This window comes from Heteronotia binoei, chromosome 6, assembly GCF_032191835.1.
Source record: "Heteronotia binoei isolate CCM8104 ecotype False Entrance Well chromosome 6, APGP_CSIRO_Hbin_v1, whole genome shotgun sequence".
Taxonomy (NCBI): Eukaryota; Metazoa; Chordata; class Lepidosauria; order Squamata; family Gekkonidae; genus Heteronotia; species Heteronotia binoei.
In genome coordinates this window covers 103,030,265-103,050,400 of record NC_083228.1, presented here as the reverse complement: position 1 = coordinate 103,050,400, position 20,136 = coordinate 103,030,265, and the positions used below count along the sequence as shown (strand labels likewise).

At 38.1% G+C, this 20,136-nt stretch overlaps 1 protein-coding gene across 5 annotated transcripts in view; it reads right to left on the bottom strand.

The window, feature by feature from the left end:
- Positions 1 to 2: 2 nt before the first annotated feature.
- RASA2 (RAS p21 protein activator 2) overlaps positions 3 to 20,136 on the bottom strand; it is a 60,821-nt gene continuing 40,687 nt past the window's right edge. For all 5 annotated transcript variants that reach the window (XM_060242253.1, XM_060242254.1, XM_060242255.1 and 2 more), the window contains 12 exons: positions 19,836 to 19,910; positions 18,306 to 18,429; positions 17,380 to 17,486; positions 15,491 to 15,577; positions 15,321 to 15,398; positions 12,603 to 12,676; positions 11,302 to 11,408; positions 8,681 to 8,763; positions 7,702 to 7,910; positions 5,481 to 5,584; positions 4,741 to 4,930; positions 3 to 3,275 (listed from right to left, as the gene is read on the bottom strand). In XM_060242253.1, coding sequence (XP_060098236.1) covers positions 3,245 to 3,275; positions 4,741 to 4,930; positions 5,481 to 5,584; positions 7,702 to 7,910; positions 8,681 to 8,763; positions 11,302 to 11,408; positions 12,603 to 12,676; positions 15,321 to 15,398; positions 15,491 to 15,577; positions 17,380 to 17,486; positions 18,306 to 18,429; positions 19,836 to 19,910 — 1,269 coding nt within the window. In that variant the 3' untranslated portion in view covers positions 3 to 3,244. The remainder of the gene's footprint in view (positions 3,276 to 4,740; positions 4,931 to 5,480; positions 5,585 to 7,701; positions 7,911 to 8,680; positions 8,764 to 11,301; positions 11,409 to 12,602; positions 12,677 to 15,320; positions 15,399 to 15,490; positions 15,578 to 17,379; positions 17,487 to 18,305; positions 18,430 to 19,835; positions 19,911 to 20,136) is intronic.

Here is a 20,136-nt window from a genome sequence, read left to right as displayed (position 1 = left end):
TTATGTGGCAACTTAAAGACTAACATTTATTGTGGCATTAAGGTTTCGTGGGGTAAAACCCACTTCGTCAAATATTAGATCTGAATGCCAGTGACTTTGCAACACCACAGTACAAACATACCAAACTCTAAAAGTTACAAATGGATATTAATTGAACATAAAAGGCCTATTATATATGTATGTCAAAAAGTAATGCATGATATTGGCACCAATATGACTAGAGGAGGCTAATAAATAGTTGAATTCCAAGAGTATACTCAGAATCCTTAAGACCAGAATTGTAAAACTGTGAACACTGAATAGCTCTGAAGGCTGCTAGTCACTTCATCTGTTTTAAGATGCCTTAATATGAAGAACCACAGATGCCTGACCCATTGCTGTTTATGCAAGTTTCCCTTTTGCAGTCTGCCAAATACAGAAGAGCCATTTAATGCTTTGCTAGGTTTACTAAAGCATGTGCATTTCATAAAACATTACTGGTAGAGCTGACTGTAATTCATTAAATAAAATTTTCAAAAAAGTTATCGGGGCCTGTTAACAAAATAGCAGCATGATACTTTTTAATGTATGATTCCCAAGGCTGAAACTTCAATTAGAATACTATTTTACTATGTTCTTATAGACTGCCACAAAGTATCACTTCACACATTGCATGATTGGGTTTACATCCAAAGAATGTGAATGCAAGCAACATGCTGGTAAAGACATCTCATGCATGTATACCTGTCAGGCAGCTGTGACTTGCTGAAATTCCTTGTTAAAGGAACATTTCATAACAAACCTTGGCTTCCTTTTTGCATTGTGCAAAATGGTCCTCTTCTGTTAGAAGCCTAAATAAGTGACATTTTAATTCCTAAAACTGAACATCATATGATGTATTTCTACATAATCATATTCCACTATTTATGATGCTGAACATAATCAGTAAGAAATTTCAGATCTTCAATGGTGTTGCTCTTGTATCAAAGATGTTATCAAATCATTCAAATATTGCTGATCACATTTTGGAATACAGCTAATCAGATGGACAAGTGTCTGACTTAGACACAATAAAACAAGGACAAATGATCATTTGATCCCATTAGTACTGCAATCAATCACATTGTGATAAACAGCCAATGTTCAAATATTTAGTATTTTCTCCATTTAGCAAGATATTCCTATTAAAAATGGCTGCAGTCATTATCTCTGTCTTATACAAACACTTTTCAGTGGATAATTTTTCAGTATTTTGAATAACATTTTAATTTAAAACACTAGAGCAGCTTCTGAATAAAACCACAATGGCAGACCTGTGTGCATGCACAGTCCCATGTGGAACTGCACAGAAGCCACAATGATGACTAGCAGTATGTTGCTTTGGCTAAAACCACCCGCTTTTTCTGAGTAAACAGCATGGGAAGATTATTATCCAATATAGTCAGTTGGAGAACACCATCAGCTATCTATAAGCCTCCTTTGCACAAACCACACATCACATCTGGATCCCACATAATATCCATTTTAATCTAGACCTTCCAGATATTATTTAATTTCATTGGTCTTCTATTTCTACTGTTATCATTGCACAACCACTATATCATTCATGTTGTCAATTCCCTCTGGTTCCATACTATCTACTGTAAACCCATGAGCCATAGATTCCATGTGCCCAATGGGGCTAGTACATGACAAGCTATGTCTGAAAAGGCAAGATTAGCTCTTAAAAAAATAAATAAATCTCCCACCAGGTGCATGCAACTTCATGAGCATATATAAAGTAGCTCAAAGGATCATAAGCTTTTATTTGCTGGTGCAGAAAGCTTCTGGATCAGGTATTTTGATCCTTTGGTGACATCCCTGCAATTTGTTCGGCAATGCCATACTACCAGTAATGAATAATATTTTAAGCAGCTGATATCTTCTAGCTATTATACCAGAATTGTATCAAACAACATTAGTTAAAATTTGCGCAAGTAACAGTAACTGTTTTTAAAAAGTAAAAAAGAAAAGAGGAAATCTACAAATACTATGGCCATGTCTTCACTGGAAATATATCTATTCTAATAGTGCTCAGCAAGTTGCTCCCAAAATGGGGTTTCTAGTACCATAATCAATAATACTGACAAATGGAAGGTTAGCCTTTCTTCTCTCATGTGGTAGCTTGTTTATTACATAGACATTTTTATCAGCCTATGGCAAGACACAGATCAAGAAGGCAAGATTAAGATATCCTAAAGGCAAAGTTGAGTTCCAAACTTCACCTAACAAGTAAAAAACTAGATATAAAAAAGTTCACAAAAAGCATCATTTTAAGCCACAACAACGATCATTCAACTGATCATAATATTTAGATACTACAAAGTATCTAGAAATATAATCTGGAGCTATCCAGATATCTAAAGTGCTTGGAGTGTTTCTCAAAAGCAACTATTTGCAATTAAATGCAACTCATGTCTGATGTTTAACACCAGTCTTTAGGGCTGTTTTTAAATTTTAAGTAGGAGGATGCCATGTAGTATTTAGTAATATTTCCCCAATACCCTGAAATCTTGTTCCTCCAGATAAGCCCTGATAGCTAAAAAAATAATTCATAGCTGGTATTTATCAAGACAAAGATGTAGACAATGATCCCATGTCACTCCTTTCACTGCTTACCCCAACTGTAAACAAGATGGAGAGTCCCTGACTTGTCCTGTTTCAGTAATATCTCTTAAATAAAACATTGCTAAATTGTCAATGCACATTTAAAAGTACCACCATTTTCTTTTTTAACATGTCTCCTATAGATCAGCAGAATAAGATAGGGCAGTTTTAAAAGTGGCTGTGCGTTGAATATAAAGCTTTGGATCCTTTATCATCTCTTGGGATTCTTGATGCCAAGAGCCATCTGCTGAACAGGTACTGATGTTTCATTAATTAAACAATGATGTATTTGGCAGATATACAATCCCTTCCATGATAGTAGTTATTTTCCTCTCTTCTAAAAAGCTTATTCCTTTAGACAGCTCCTTTGAAGTGTAGAAAGTCCATGATTACTTGCATCTTCTGAAACTTTGTTCTTTGAGCAGTATAGAAAATCGCTCCCAAAACCAGAATCAGATTCCCAAGTTGGTCTTTCCTTATTAAATATTAAATAGATCGAACACAGCTAATTTCCAATATACATTCTGAAATACTCCAAAATTAGTATAAAACCAGGATTTTGACAAAGTGAAAATTATTCCAGTTTCATCCAAACTCAACTGCTGCAGTTTGTCTTTGGTTAGGAAATTTTTCCAACAATTGGATTTTCTCTGTAAAAAACAAACACAAGTTGCGCTTTACTCTTAGGCTTAGTTTCGCTTAGTGATAGGTGAACTGCTGCCCCCCTTAATTATTACTCAAAAGCATCCTCTTAGAACACACCAGAAAAAAGCTCAGTTTTAAAATCAGTTTTTAAAAATTGATGCACAATGTAAAGCAAATTCTGCACAGGTGCAGAATATGCTAATAAAGTCTGTTTCTATGCTAGTTATGAGCACTAGTAGTTTGTAGTTGTGGCAGAGCCAAAATACGCTCTCAAAGGGATAATTAAGGCCCCAAGGACTGGTGGAAAGTCCAGAAATATTCTGGAGCTTCAGATGCCCACCTCCCCCAAATTCCTGTATTTCTTGGACCGCACTCAGAGATTCAAGCAAGAAAATTGTTTTTGGAATGACCTTTTATTCAAACTTCATCCCACATAAAAATATTTGCCATGCCATATTAAAAAAAAATTAATCCTTGCCTCTGATGTTTCTGATTTTTTACATGAGGACCATTTTCATCTGGGAAAGTTTTCACTTTCCACTTCCACTTCCTTTAGTTATTGTGCCCCTGGTAACCCAAGGAAAATTAACTAATGCATATTAAAGTGCAGTGCTTTACTTCAACTTCCATATAACTTCATAAAAAGAATTATATGGAAGCTCATGGGCAGAGCCATTTGGATATGATGCACCTATCAGAAGTTAGGGGACCAGAGTTTACATCTCCACTCAACCATGGAGCAAGGTGAGTGTTCTTTGGTCATTTGCCCACTCTCACTCTAACTCATCTCACAGGTTTGTTGTGAAGATAAGATGAAGGGAGGAAATTAAACATGTTGCCCAAGCTCCTTAAGGAAGGGCAGGGTAAGAATGCAACAGATAGGCAATACCCAAAATACCAATAGAGATGCAGACTTTTTGGACATTTTGAAACCCTCTACACCTTCCCCCAAAAGGAAATGTTGAGGAAAACTGAAATATTAATCAAACCTGAATTTTCTTTACTTCTTTAATCTCATAAAATTGAAAATGTACACCTTCATTAGCATGTAAAATTGTACTGCTGGCACGTTTATGGAATTTAGAATTACAAATGCCTTCATTTTCTAAATGCAGAATTATTAATTTTGCTATTAATTTTGCAGAATTTTGCTATCTGAGGAGCAGAAAACAGTTTGAAAGCAGAGAATTATGAATTGAACAAAAAGAAGTACATTTCAGTATGAACTGAAACAGCTCCACACAGTCCCAGAAGGACTAACAGCATACTGGTTATGGTTATCACATCTCTTATGGTTATCACATCTCTATGTTTGGTTTTTATTCCACCCTTTCTTTTCGCAGCAATTCATTTATGTGACATGGCAAGAATTTTTTGAATGATATCTTAGAATCTGCTAAGTGATGGACTACACCAGGATATATCCTCAAGTTGACAAGAGCTGAACCTCTCCGAGGGTGAAATACTTACTCACTGCCATATTTAGCACTAGATGATCTTTTCTTCTGATATCTGTCATGATGTTCAGACAACTTTTCTACTATAGATATAATTTGCTGAAGTGTCTGAAAAGTTGCTACGGAATCCTCAATTGTGAAATGAGAATAGTCATCTGGTTCTTTCCGTGGACCCTGATACACTGCTATGCTTCCACAAGCCTCTAAAAATAAGAAGAAATTTAAAGAAGTTTTCATTTCCATTAAACAATGCTTCTCTATTCAGAAATAGAATTTTAATGGGACATTTAAAAAAGTAAATAAAGGAGCATAACATTTTCCATTTATGCTGTATTTAATCCTCGCAGATTTAACAATTTTCTAAATAAATGGAATCTTGCAAAGACTTCACTAATGTGCTTACGGGGAAAAACACTGCCTGCTTCTATCACAGCAATGAAACAAAAGTATGTTCTGTTAAGAGGGACGTAAAACCAGAATAAATCTTAAATACAGGTTGTGTGCACATTTACAACCTTATTTAATGCAGTAAGTGGGATACATACTCGTGGAGTGTTTTGAGCATAGCCTAAAAATAGCTGAAGGGTGGGACTAAGTGGTTTCTCATGCAATATCAGCAAAATTTTGTCCAATATTAATTTTAGAATAAACTGGACACAGGAAATGGATAGGGGCTAATATCATAGAACTTATTTTTCACCAGTACTATATTTAAGAAGCTGGTGCTACTTTTATGAATTGCTATATCAGTACCTTGCATCTTTTGCAGCTTTGGCATGTTGACAGCAAAAAGTGAGTAGATTCTCTCAGTTTCTCTATCTCCATCAATCTCTATCTGAATATCAGCAGGTGCACCTCTACAATTACAAGGTATAAAAGAGTCAGAGTACTGTTATAAAACGCCATTCTGTAATGGAGTTTAAATATCTTAATACTGGTGCTCACACAAGAGGCTAAAAAACAGATTTTGACAAAAATGACAACTATAAGGTAAAATTATCAACTTGTAGCCAGTGGGCTATACTACTACTAATGATGTTAAACAAAAGTGAGGTACAAACATCCCATGGTCAGAATGGGTAAATGTTTGAGGGGACAAAATTACCAAATTAACAGGGGCAACCCATGGACATTTCCTGCTAACTAAAATGGGGCAAGATTTCTGCTGATTTCCCCTAATGCTGCAGACCAACATCCCCACATTCATACTGTCCCACAGGAGCAGCATTTCAGGGACATTTTGGGCTGCAGCAGCAGGGGAGGAAAGTCCCACCCCAATAATAAAAATTCCTTCTGTTTGCAGAGGTTTTCTACAAGAGTCAGGCCTAAGACTTAATACTGCAGTTGCTATCCTGCACATTAAAAATCTGAGGAGTTGCAAAGACTGAGCCACATGTCCAGGAAGGCTGAACCCTGCCCTGCCAATGTTCTACCAGTTCTGCTTTATTCTCTTCAATGCAACTATCATGATAACAGCTACACAGCTGTCTTAAATTGGGAAAAGCAGAATAATATATTCTTGAGAGCTAAGTGAATTTCCCACCTTAGGGCTGACTGAGAATTTAAACAGCACTGGGGCTCCTGAGGAGCAATCCATGCTGCCAGGTTCAACTACAGGTTTTCAGTCAAGAAGTGGAAAAGGGGAAGGGGATCTGACAATTAACATTTGTCTTCTAACTTGTCAACAAGTGAACTCCATCAGTGACTCACTGAATCTGTTTGTGCTCTTTTTTATTGCCAAGATGTTTCTCTGTAAAACAATATGAGATGCTTTAACTCCACACTAGACATGGGCATGACCTAATCCACAAGCTGTGATTTATACACAAATTGGGCCAATTCATGGTTTGTTTCCAATCATTTTCTTTGCTCACACCATGCTCTAACTGGAAAATGAATCACCTTTTTCCCTGGGTGGTTTGTTTGGTTCATTTTTGTGGTTCATTTTCCCAGACAGCCTGATGTTGTTTCAATCAATTCCTAGGCAATGCTGGGGGTGGATGTCTGGGAGCCCTAGAAACACCCATAGCAGTTGTCCATAACTTCATTGGCAGCTCTGGGAGCCAATCACAGAGGTGCCATTCTGCTCTATGGAAGCAGACACCCTAACTCCACTGCTTTCACTTTGCAGTACAACAAGAGAAAAGCTACTTGTCATGATACTTGAAGCTGAGTTTTCCTGGGGGCACCTGCTTTGGGAAGCTACAACTTGGACATTCTAAATCCAATCTTCACCAAACTTGGAGGCAGGTGGAGGTCAGCCCGCTGAAGACTTCTGGTGAGTTTTACACCTCCGGAACCAAACGAGCCAATGAAGCAGTTTGGGCAATCGTATGAATCATAAAATGAAACAAAGCTCAGGTTCAGGCATTCAAACAAATCACTAACCATCATTTTCCTGTTCCATACCCATCCCTACTCCACACAACAGCAATGAAGTAAAGCTGCTTTCCACATATGTCTTGTTTGGGGTATAAAAAAGTTAAGAGACTTGGAGGTGTATTCCCTTGCTGTATGACAGGCTCCCTGAACTGGTTTTGTTAGTGCTGAGAACTCTGGGTGATTTCAGCTTTCATACTGAGGTCACACTGAGAGATACATCCCAAGAGCTTGTGGTAGTCATGATAAACAAATCTACCTGTATTTAAGCCAACACATGTTGATGATCATATAATTGCTTTGATTTATAGTTATGAGTAGATGGAGGTTTCTCCATCTTTTATGGATTCACTTTGCAGCACTCTTTCATGGATTCAGTTCCTGGTTGTTCTTATGGTTTTCAACTGAATCTCATTGCAAATGGGTGCTCAGCACACTAAGGTGTAAGAGAAGGATTTCAAACCCAGAAATAAGACTGACATGGCCTCTAAACATACTAACATTTCCTTATTAGGCCTGATTTAGAAGTCACTGTAAAATAAAGCAGATCTTACTTTCTAAGACATATGTACATTTCTTTGAAGAAGTTACTTACGCAGTGCATGGTGTACAACCCACTGTGTTCTCTGATGTGGCCTTACAGCAAAGCCAGTTCCCATTCAAGAAAGCAGAGGGATGGTAAACACTTAGTCTCCTTTGGTTGCATCTGCTTACCCGGCAGAGAGCTTCAATCCACTCACTAGCTTCCACACAATTATTTGCTTGCACATAAAGTGTTTTTTCAACATGCATCACTTGAAACATCTGAAAAAAGCAAAGAGACTTTTTCATAAAGCTACTAGCTGAGCTTACTTAGGAGACATCAATGTGAAGAAAGAGCACATTTTTTTTGCATAACAGGTTTATTAAACAGCTTTAAGAAGTTTATTCTGCCAGTATATAGCTGGCAGTCACTGCCACATATACCAGCTATTCTCCTCTCTCTCCTACATAACTCTCACCTACATAACTATTTGTCACAATGCCCTTTTTCTTGTCCAGAACATCATCTATTTCAAAATCAGGGAACATCTAGTCAGAGTGCCTAGTCATTCATTATCCTAATGCTTAAGAAACAACTTGAAGGAAAGAATAATTGTAAGCATCAACAGCGGTATCTGCAACTGTGCTGCATCTACTAATCAAGCACCTCTTCAAGAGAAGTTTGAAAAAAAGAAACCATCCAAAACTCCCAAACAAACAAGACTTCCCAAACAAACCAAGACTTCAAAACACTTTTGTTTGCTGAGATTGTTGGCTGTTAGTTTTTATATAGGGCATTGTAGGTGCTCTTCATATTTTTAAAGGACTTTATAATATATGTGTATATAGTGTATATGTGTATATATGTATCAGTATAAGGAAGTTTGTTTTTTAATGCAGTCCAAATTGGACCGGATAGGAGCAATTTTACAAGAGATGTATGTATGTGTGCGTGTGTGTATGTGTGTGTGTGTGAGTATATATATATAGCTGGCAATATATATATTGCACAATATCTGTATTTTTGGCAAGTATTTCAAAACAGAACTTACGTTTTTCTTGTTAAAGGAGCTCTCATCAAGTTTTTCCACTGCAAGAATGTTTCGAACTGGAACACTGTAAATTGGTTCCTTATCTGTGTAAAGAATTAAGATTGTATGCAAGCAAAATATCATTACCACTGCTAATGATCTTGCTTTAGATAAATGCTTAGTAAAATACGGAAGTGAACATGGAATCCTATATCTCTCCCCAACCCCCTGGAAGAAGCAGATGGTAAATAAATGGGGGGAGGGGCTTGCTTATCCTATAGTCACTATCCAATATATAAGGCTAGTCAGGGGTCATTTTGTAGAAAAATAGGTGGTGGAGCTCCTCCAGGGATTGTTATGCAGCTGCACATACTATTCAATGGACAAGGAGGTGGAACTCTCAGCAGGAGGAGGAACTCTCAGAAAAGTTCAGAAGCTGTGCTCCTATGAGCTCCCACTGAATCCGAGACCTGAGGCTAGCATATATTAGAAATTTCAACAGTTAATCTGGTAGTTCATGTGGTAAAGGACATTTCAGTCAAGCCCTGAATCCTCAGAAAGAAAGAAAAACACAGTATCAAATAAGCCATTGTTGGGCAAACAGTAAATATGTGAACAAAGCAGTACTGAGCATGACATAAGATGATCCATGACATAAGATGATCCTTCTGAAGATTTTTTTGGGATGTTCCCAAAAGCTGTTCACCATGAACTAACACATTTATATTACTGGCCATATCAAATGAAGCAGAAAGATCTAACAAAATTAACAAAGAATGTTGTTCACCCTTCTGTCAATGAATACTCATCATGACAAAAAACTTCCTATTTCAATTCTGAAGGGTACTTTCCTTGCTCTGAAAGGCATTAATGAACTTTGTTACCATAAAGGCAAAGACCCTTAACTAACCAGCAAGGGCAAGGATCCAGCCTGCAAGTGGTGGCTTCATAACCGCAAGTAACCTGTCAGCTTTCAGCAGGTGAATAATCCAAAATGATCCAAACAATTATTAGGATATTCTGCCAAAAACATGGAGGGACTGTGGCCCAGTGGTAAAGCATCTGCTCTACATGCAGGTCTTCTTCAATTCCTTGCACCTCTATTTTAAAAGGAAAAGGCAGCAGGTGATATGAAAAACCTCTACCTGAGATCCTGGAGAGCTGCTGCAGTCAGAGCAGACAATAGTGACTTTGAAATACCAGTGGCCTGAATCAGTATAAGGAAGTTTTTTTTTTATGGAGTCCAAATTGAACCGGATAAGAGCAATTTTACAAGCATTTATTTTACTAAATAATCAAGGTTGTCTCTCCAAGGACTGTAGCCAATAGGCCTTGAATACTCAGAATCATATTGCAATAGTAGCAAGAAGAAACTTTGTCACCACCACTTCTGCTTCATAGGCCTTCCAATGGGCTCTACAGCATGTCCTTTCTTCCACCATCAATCTAGACACTGCCCAACCAATGGAATTTTCCCCAGCTCTGGGGGAGGGAGTGGGGAGAATGCTATGGAGGGCAATAGGTACAGCAGGCTCGTCTATAGCTTCTGTCAACTCTGCATTCCACAGCAAGATCAGGGCAGACCATAGGGATTCACCATCCCTATGGAAGGGTCTGGTCATGTATTAAATATGCCTTTAGCAGATGAGTTAATCCAGAATGTGCCTTTGTGTTTAGGGCTCAAAACAATCTGAACCAGTCCTAGAGTTTGAACCTCCTGCATAACATCCTGAGTGCTACTTGATAAGGTCTCTGCCGGGCAGCTAGTCTTTCAGGACAATAAATATGGCAATCTCTAACACCATGCTGCTTGACCATTATCAGCTGAACAGTTAAGCAGACACCACCAGGATAATTTCCTATATGTCTGTGGAACCCAACAGAAGGAACACAGAATTTACCCTGGATGTCTTTGAAAGATGGAGGCTAACAATGGGCCACAGCTACACCCCCCTCTGGCCTACGTACTAAAGTTGATGATGGTCCAGTCATGCACTGTAACTACTTCTGTCTTTCAGCTATCTTTCAGTAAAATGGACCAGGTCAACCTCTTCTAAGATGCTCTCATAACAAGAGAATTATATTTCCCCCTACTGAACTGGTGCTTACCAATAGGGATGGGCAAAGCCTGGGAAAATGTGGTTTGAGGTGCTAGAGACACCAGATTCACATGGCCCTGCCTGACAAAGTGACTGACTCTCCTCTACCAGTTGACTCTCTTCTACCTGATGACTGAGCTGGTCATGTCAATCCCTATTCACTAACATGAAAGATGGGGGAGATGGGAGGATCTGGATTAGCAGCACTCATACTCCTTTGGACTGAATGGAGATTACCCTACATAGTGTCTAATCTAAACACAAAGTCCCGAATTCAGTCCCTGGCAACTTCTGTTAACAAGGTCAGGTACACTGTAGTATGTAGGACCTCTGTGAGAGACCATGGAGAGCTGCTATCTGTCAGGGTAGACAATATTGACTTTCGTATAGTGTTAGACCTCTGGTCAAAAGGCATTTTCATATAGCAACATACCGTAATTAACTCAGTTAACTTGGAACAGAAGAACACAGTTTGCATAAATCTGCAAACAGACCATGTTATATAACTTGAAATACTGACATAATAAAAACCAGTACTGCTACCTTGTTGCTTATGATATGTGAGCTCTCTACTCGTAAGACAGAACCAGCGTTTCTTGAAATTTTTTTTCCCAATACGAGTTCTTCCTTGTGCTCTTTTGTACATATCCCTGTGAAAAGAAACACAAGAGAAACATGTGGATACTTGTGTAAATTTTTTTGAGAGTTTCCAAATGCAGCCAAACACATCCAAATTAGAGCGATGCCACTTAGAAGGTGCAATTTCTATATGTATGAGAAGGAAACCTTGTTCAGGAAACTACACAGACAACATATTAAAGCATTTAAGTATTATTTGGAATTGGCAGTTGTCTAGACACTGAAGGATATTTAGGAACCTTAACTGAAAGTGTATATAGCCATGGATCCATGATGACACGTGAATCACATGAACTATGCATGAACTGGAACTACCTTCAATTAATAGTTTAATTCATTTGAAAGATTTATAAGCCAATATTTTCCTAATTCAGCATTCAAAGCAGCATCGAAAAAGACCACTTAAAAGGAAGCTATAATCTGATCTCATCAGATCTTGGATGCTACACAAGGTGGCCCATGCCTAGTATTTGGATGGGAGAACTCCAAGGAATACCAGGGTTGTGACACAGAGGTGGGCAATGGCAACCACCTCTGAATGTCTCTTCCCATAAAGGGTCACCACAAGTCAGCTGTGACTTGATGGCACTTTCCACCACCACAGTAATACAGCAAGCAAGCTGAATAGTAGCAGATGGAAGCTGAATGGTCTCAGACTAAGTTAGTTAGCCTTCTGAAGTCTGGGACAGCAAGATGCAAGCCTTCCAAATGGGCTTAGTTTACAGGAGACATCGCTCTTTCTGTACACAAAAAGAATAGCTCCCACTGTTCCACTTCACCAGGAGTTTTAAAAGAGGGCACATTAAAACATTGCAACTCTGAGAAACTGTAACCTCTTTCCATCTTTAATCTACAGAAAGTGTGGTGGTAGAAAATGAGCAATGAACATGGCAAGAACATGGCATTGTATTAACAGGGATAGTTTGTGCAGAATTCTGTTTATGCATCTATGAAAATATATTCCTTTGTATAAACCTTTGTGTTAAGCCTAAGTGCTACAGCTTCAAGGAAATTGTGCTCAAATAGGGAAGCAGATGCTCTAAGCTACTTCAGAGGCAGCAGTCCAAAACAGCTTCAAGGAAATTGTGCTCAAATAGGGAAGCAGATGCTCTAAGCTACTTCAGAGGCAGCAGTCCAAAACAGGCAAAAATACCATGGTTAAGAAAAATGGTAGGTCAATATACAATGTTTCATATTTTAGTTACCCTTCTTTTAGATGCACTGGCTCACTCATGACATTTGGCTCTTTACTTTCTGTAGATGATACTTCATCTAAAAACTGAACATGGAGAACACAAGAATGTAGTTATTCTTCAGACTTAATTATAAAGCATCCTTTATTAAACCCTACGGTGGTTTTTAAAATTTATGCTTTCAAAGCTGCTTTTGCATTTCCCTGTCATATTTATTTTAACTATATAGAGTATTACATTTTTAAGACAAATCCTACCAGTGGGTTACTAAATGGGGTATAAATTGGGAACATCTTGTGGAAGGAAGGGACATCTCAGTTTTATCTAATGGTTATAAACTGTTGGATAAAGAAGAAGATTGCAGATTTATACCCTGCCCTTTTCTCTGAATCAGAGACTCAGAGTGGCTTACAATCTCCTATATCTTCTTCCCCTGTGAGACACCCTGTGAGGTAGGTGGGGCTGAGAGAACTTTCACAGAAGCTTCCCTTTCAAGGACAACTCCTGCGACAGCTATGGCTAACCCAAGGCCATTCCAGCAGCTTTAAGTGAAAGAGTCAGGAATCAAACCCGATTCTCTCAGATAAGAGTTTGCACACTTAACCACTACACCAAACTGGCTCTAAAGAGGTAGCAGTGGTGTCCAGAGGTATCTTTCACAAGCTCTGGTCCTTTTTGGGTGGAAAAGATCTTTCTACTGTGGCACATCAACTTTAGATTACTGCAATGTGCTTCATGTGGGGTTGCCCTTGAAGACTGTCCAGAAGCTGCAGTTGGTACAGAATGCAGTGGCTAGAATATTGACTGGAGTGGTTCTCAGGGACCATATCACACCAGTCTTGTTCTCTCTACGCTGGCTTTCAATTTGCTCTGCGCTCAATTCAAAGTGTTGGTATTGACCTTTAAAGCCTTGTATGGCCCAAGATCAATATACCTTTAATACCACCTTCTCCCATATGAATCTACCCACTCTGATCATCTTCAGAGGCCCTGCATTGGTTGCTCCCACCATCTGGGGCTAGGCAGGTGGCTTTCTTCATCATTGCACCAAAACTTTGGAACTCGTCCTCAGGGAGATTTGTCTGTCTCCCACCAGTCGATGAAGACTTTTTTCTTTCATTTGGCATACCAAATGAAAGAATGGTTACTGGCCCTCTTCCCTGGTTCTGGCATTTTATGTGTTTTTACTGAATTGTTCTATAATTTTAAATACTGTTTTTAATTGTTCAAATGTTTTAATGCAGAGGTGTTGAACTCATTTGTTATGAGTGATAGATAACATCAATGCCACTTTGTTAGGCAGGGCCATGTGTACCATAAAATGTAACATGAGGTACCAGGGATATAAGGTGATTTCAGATGCTGAATGACAATAGCAGGTGAATGACAACAGCAGGCCTGGTTGGGTTAGGTGTGATATGCAAAGGGGTGGTTGATTGATCAGCATTGGTAATGAGGCAGGAAACCTAGTCCCAATTTGGTCCAGGAAGATGCAAAGAATAAACAGACAGAAGTCTGACATTAGAAACCACAACATTAAAAAAACAGTGGGGGAACATTTAACCTTCAAAGACATTGCTGACCTAACAGTAGCAATTCTCTTACAAAGGAATTTCAAAATGAGATTAGAAAGAGAGACTGCTGAACTGCAACTGGTAATGAAGCTGAATGCATCCTCCAAGGCTGAATTGAGACATAGGTTTCCTGTCTCATTCCAACGTCTGCTATTGTCAGTTGACATCTGAAATCATTCCACTCTCCAAGATATAATGACCACTGGACTAGCATTCTAGCTGTATCTGAAGATGTGAGCAGTGACTCACAAAAGCTCATGCCCTGCCATAAATGTTGTTAGGTGCTACAGGACTCTTGCTGATTTCTACTAATAAAGCTTGCAGGCTTTACTGTTAGGTTTCTTTTTTTTCTTTTTCTTCATCTGTTTAAACTGGAGAGAAGGATCTCTCCAAGTGAAATAAAGTGTCGATTTCAGACTGGGCAAAATCCACTTAAGTGCTACTGATGATAGCAAAGGGGGAGTGAAGAAAGGCAGCCAGTGAAGTGGGAGAGGAGAAAGGGAGATTTATTGAACTGGTATATAAAACCTTAACTGCATTTTGGAAGCCAATACAAGTGTTCTAATTCCTAATTGGGAAGAGGGGGAGGGGATTGAAAGAAAATCCCATATAGGGACAGAGAAATCTAATCTTAAAAAAAAAACTTTTTAGAATAAGCCAAAATAATTTCCTTTTAATTCTCCTTTCCCCTTATCCCAACATGCATGCCCCTTCCTTTTAACACACATAAATGTGTGCATGTATGTGTGTGTGTGTGAGAGAGAGACAGAAGCACAAGGGAGCCTGTTGCTTGCAAGCCAGACACGAGTCCTGTAGGAGCTGGATTTGGCCCATGAGCTGTATGTTTGACATCCTGTTCTAATGTTTGCCACTTTGGGGACCCTGATCAGATTTGGATATAAACACTTTTTAAAAAATAATTAAATTTAATAAATAGTAAGAAGGAATGCTAGACCTGGACAGATGCAAATTCTACTTCCACCCAATCATTAAGCCTGCTGGATTACATTTGAGCCACTTGCTCTTTCTCTAGCCTACCTCATGCTGTTATGAGAACAATGTTGCTGTGTTCTTACACAGTGCTGAGTTCCTTGGATGAACTGTGGCATAAATAAAAGTGTATTTCAAAAAACCCAAACATGCATAGATAAAATACCTTTTTGACAGCTTCAGTATATTCCTCTTCCTGAAACATTTTGAAAAAATCGCACATAAATGTCTCCTTGAAGCTTGACTGAAGAGAGAAGACATATATCAATAAGACTTAGCAAAATGACATCAGAAACAAAAAAAAAAGGGGGGAGGAAGGAATAACTATGCACTTACTAGTTTGCTTTTGGACAAACTTCCCCAGCTTCCCAGTGTTTGGATGGCTTTTGATATGAGGGTTAACGTTCTAGATGTCTGTGCATCCTAGAAGCATCATCAGGGAAAGCAGTAAGGAAAACGGATAGCTTACAGCAAAGTTCAACTACACTGAAGAATGTGACCAGCAAATTAACTGACATTATACTGTTATAATGAAAGAGTAATTTCTGCCAAACAGTCTCCATGGCAGTAGGATTTACACAGAACTCTCATCACATAAGTCTCACTGAGATGAAGACAGCAGTGGTTCATAGAATACACCCAAATTTGCCTCAAAAGTATCATACATAATAATGCAAGATAGCTACATACATTTATATTTGCTACATTCTCTCTCTACAAAAAAATAAACTAACTGTACAAAAACAGATGAAGCTTTTTAAAGATACCGCAAGAGTCTTATATATGATCAAGGCTTACATGCTGGTTTAGTGGCTAGTATTAGACAAGTAGAAGCTAGTATTTGACATTTAAAATTTTAATCTGAGTAATCAAGGTTTGTATGCTTTATCATAACATTTAAAGAGAACATACATAATTCTAAATATTCATGTGAGAACATAGTACATTTGAATATGTATCTTAATGCCACTATGAATTTATATCATATCAATGGAATTAGTATTAAATGCAGCAACTAATGCAGGAACTAATACCATACATTTAAATTACTGTCTATTTAGTAAGGCTTATACTAATAAGCTAACTAATACCACTGCCATAGTTGGATACCAAGTGTCTTGCAACCTAAACAGAGGCACGAGGGCCAAGAGTGAGCAAAGACAGTAGTGTGAATAGGTGAAAATGAGTCAATAGGCACAGTGTGGAGCTGACAGCATTGAAAGCACACTGCTCCAAGATCCTAGAGCCACACACTAAACTAAGGAGCAATTGGCACAATTCAATGTCATTTAAAGACAAGAACAAAGTTTGAGTCCAGTGGCACCTTTAAGACCAACAAAGTTTTATTCAAGGTATGAGTTTGCACATGAAAACTCATACCTTGAATAAAACTTTATTGTTCTTAAGGGTTCCACCGGACTCAAACTTCGTTTTGCTGTTTCAGACCAACATGGGTAACCACCAGAATTTAAGGACAAGTCATTGCTATATTGAGTACATTTTTGCCAAATGTAATATCTTGTATCCCAAAACTTATAAACTTTACTACAAAACATTATTTATCTGTAGGAACTGCGCTGACCAAAGAAATGCACGCCAATAATTCAACAAAATAATTTTTTAAAAAAAAGGATTTTAGAATGTTTTCCCTTGGGAGATTATTAGTGCAGTCTTCTTCCTCTTGCTTTGATGATTTTATAATACATGTACACTGGAATACACAATTCAATTTTGGTGACAGTCCATAATAGAAAAATATGAGAATGATCCTGAAAGGCCACTTCATGTATTTCCCACTTACACACAGAAAGAAATATAACTGACGTGAACTGTCACAACTGGTGCTTCCTACAAAGCTCTTAGCAAGGCTATCAGATAAAATCAGGTGTCAAAAACAAGAGCCACACAGCTTCTTATACTCTCTTTCAGCATATTTTTCTTTTAAAATCAATGGGAAATGTTTAGAAATATGTGTTAACATGATTAGTGCAATATATCTATATATTTTTACCTACACTGCTTGCCTGCCAAGCAGAAAGTGCTTTTTAACATGAAGATGGCACAGTGCAATGTTGACAGAAATAATTACCTAGAGTTAATTTAATAAATCTTGGTGGTCTGCAAACTATTAGTCTTTTCCCTTCATCTTACCATACTAAATTAATTCCCATATACAACTTCCTAAACTGCCTACAATGTTTCAACAGAACATCATCAAAACTTACTGGATGGTGAGGTCGTAAATGGAAAGTATGAGGCGATACTACAGCTACAGCAAAGAAACGAAGAAACACAAAGCTGCTCACTGCAGAATACTGTACATGAGGGTCATCTGCAGAGAAAAACCATGAAATGTAAAATGTATTACAACTTAGTATGAAATGAAGACAGCAAAAGCCTTAAGAGGACATTGAACTGGATCCAAAGCCTGTTTCCCGCTAGTGGAATGGCACTCCACAGTGGTGTGTGGGATTTTTTTGCCAGTTCTCACTCCTACTCCACATGGTGCCCAGCAGTGTTCTGAGGGATTCCCCTGAGTCTTGAGGAGCAGCATGCTGGAGGGTGTAGTGGACAAGAGGAAAGAGGCAGGAAAGCTGTGTTCTGCAACCAGAACAAAATTTATGATATAGTCTGGATCCAACTCAATGTCAATAGGCAAGAATTAGCAGTTAGCATGAAATGACAATATGGTTATGATGAAAGATGCTTTGCTACATATTATGTGCCATGCGTTAACCATTATTTTTCAAGAAATACACTGTTCAAGTGGTTTTCAAAGCAGAGCTATTTGCTTTCATTTATAAAGGGGCAATTCTGTTTGGTGATTAAATACATGCAGAACCAATGCTTTACTTTTTCTACAGACAAACTAGTTACTAGTATAGTTGTGCAAAACTAAATGAATCAACAATTATATAGCAGCAGTTCAAAATATTACTCATTGCAACATCTTAAAACACTATCTATTTTTCTGTAGTCCATTTCTTCCACATTTTTCTTTTTGAGTTTGCCCTTTTTCTATGTTGGTGCTTTGATTCAGTAAGTATGCAGATTCTACTAATACTATTAAATGATAAAACACATGTGGTTTCTATATAGTCTAAGGAAGGCTAGAAGTATTTACAATACATATTTTAGAAAGCACACTTACTGCGGAATCTTTCAGCAGCCAAACTTCTCAGAGAGCAGAATACATCACACATTAATGTAGGGCAACTTATACTTGACTGTACAATTGTACTGAATACTTTGTCGACATAATTGCGTAAGTTTTCCTGCAAGAACAATTTCAGAAAGCCATGACTATATAAAACCTATAAGTTTTACCACATGAAATATTATGAGTTTTAGTCTATTTTCATCAAGAATTTTCAGACTTGGGTCTGGATCCAGACTGAATTTTTGAGTGGCAGAACATACCTCTCTTACTTCTCACTTCCCACTGCAGCACACTGATTACCATGAAATGCTGTTCCTGGGGGAACAGGAGACCCTGAGCAATAACATGAAGGGGGTCTATAGTGAAAAAGGGGGACATAAGTAGAAATAGCCACCTTAGTTTGAATCCAACCCATGGTCCCCTTCTGAAATAAAAAAACCTGTGAAACATGACAAAGTAAAACAGACACCAATTTATGGTGAGAGAGATCTAAAACATGCTTAAAAGCAAACAGAAACTTTCTGGCATACACATATGACATATAAGGATTTGTCTAGCTGCAATATTTCCTAAGCAGCATGATTTGGCCACAATTATACATGCAATGGTCATATCCAGATTGTATTATGATGATGAGCTCTACATAGAGCTTCTTTTGAAAACAGTTTTGAAAGTTCCAATTAGTGCAAAATGTGGCAGTCAGATTATCTGGAGCTCATTAATGAGACCACATTATGTCAATGCTGAAGGAACTTCATTGGCTACTTATTTACTGGGGCACAATTCAAGGTGCTTATTAAGTATAGGACCCTAGCTGGCCTGGGACCAAGATCTTCTGAATAGGCTCTTCTGTCTGTGAGCCCCTGCTAGTGATTTCAGTATGGGAGGCTGTCTTTTTCATTGGATGCCTGCTGCCTCAACCACAGGGCTGGCAGAACAGCTGTTTTGCAAGCCCTGAGTAACAGTAAAAGGTCCTGCAGGGCTCTGATCTCATGTGGGAGCATGTTCCATCAGGCCGGGGCCAGGGCAAATTAAATTAAATATTGTGTATTAAATAACCATTCAGCAAAACTTTGATGGGATGGAGACTATATGTCAGTGTTTACTACTTACACTGCAGTCAGAGGTTATTAACTTACCAGGTAAGACCAAGCACATCAACATTGACAGATATTACACATTCATACTACTTTCAGGGTACAATGTAATTTCTCTCAGGTCACTAGTATTCTCATTTTATCAAAGAACTGAATAGAAGTAACTTCCAAAGCCACGTAAAGTTTTGCTTGAGGATCTGATGACAAATTTATAAGGTCTATCTACCATTCCACACAAATTCTATTAATTCAATGCTCTACATAAAGAAGTTAAAACAGATCATATTGGCAGACAAAAAATAATGAAGCAAGGGAAAGAAAAAGTTCTAAGTAATCTTATTTGTTACCAATAGCAAAATTACTATTAAAGTTATATAAGCTACTCATACAAACTTCTAAGTATAAACTGGAAAAAAATAGTTACCTTGTGAATTTCAGCATTTTCAGCTTCTCTCAATTTCAAGGGATCAATTTCACAAGGCTTTGGATTCTCACATATCTGAGGCAAAAATATAGTTTTGATTGGTTACTGGTTGGAGATATGAAAACACAGTGTCTTCCCATCCTAAGACAACTGTGCAAAGGTCTACTGTTGCTACCTTTGGGTGAGGCAGGCTACAGGGCATTTGTCCCATTACCATACAAGCTTCTAGCATTCATGGTGGCATCTCAGTGTTGAACAGATTGACTCATGTCCCTGTAAAATGCAATTTTTAGATTCATAT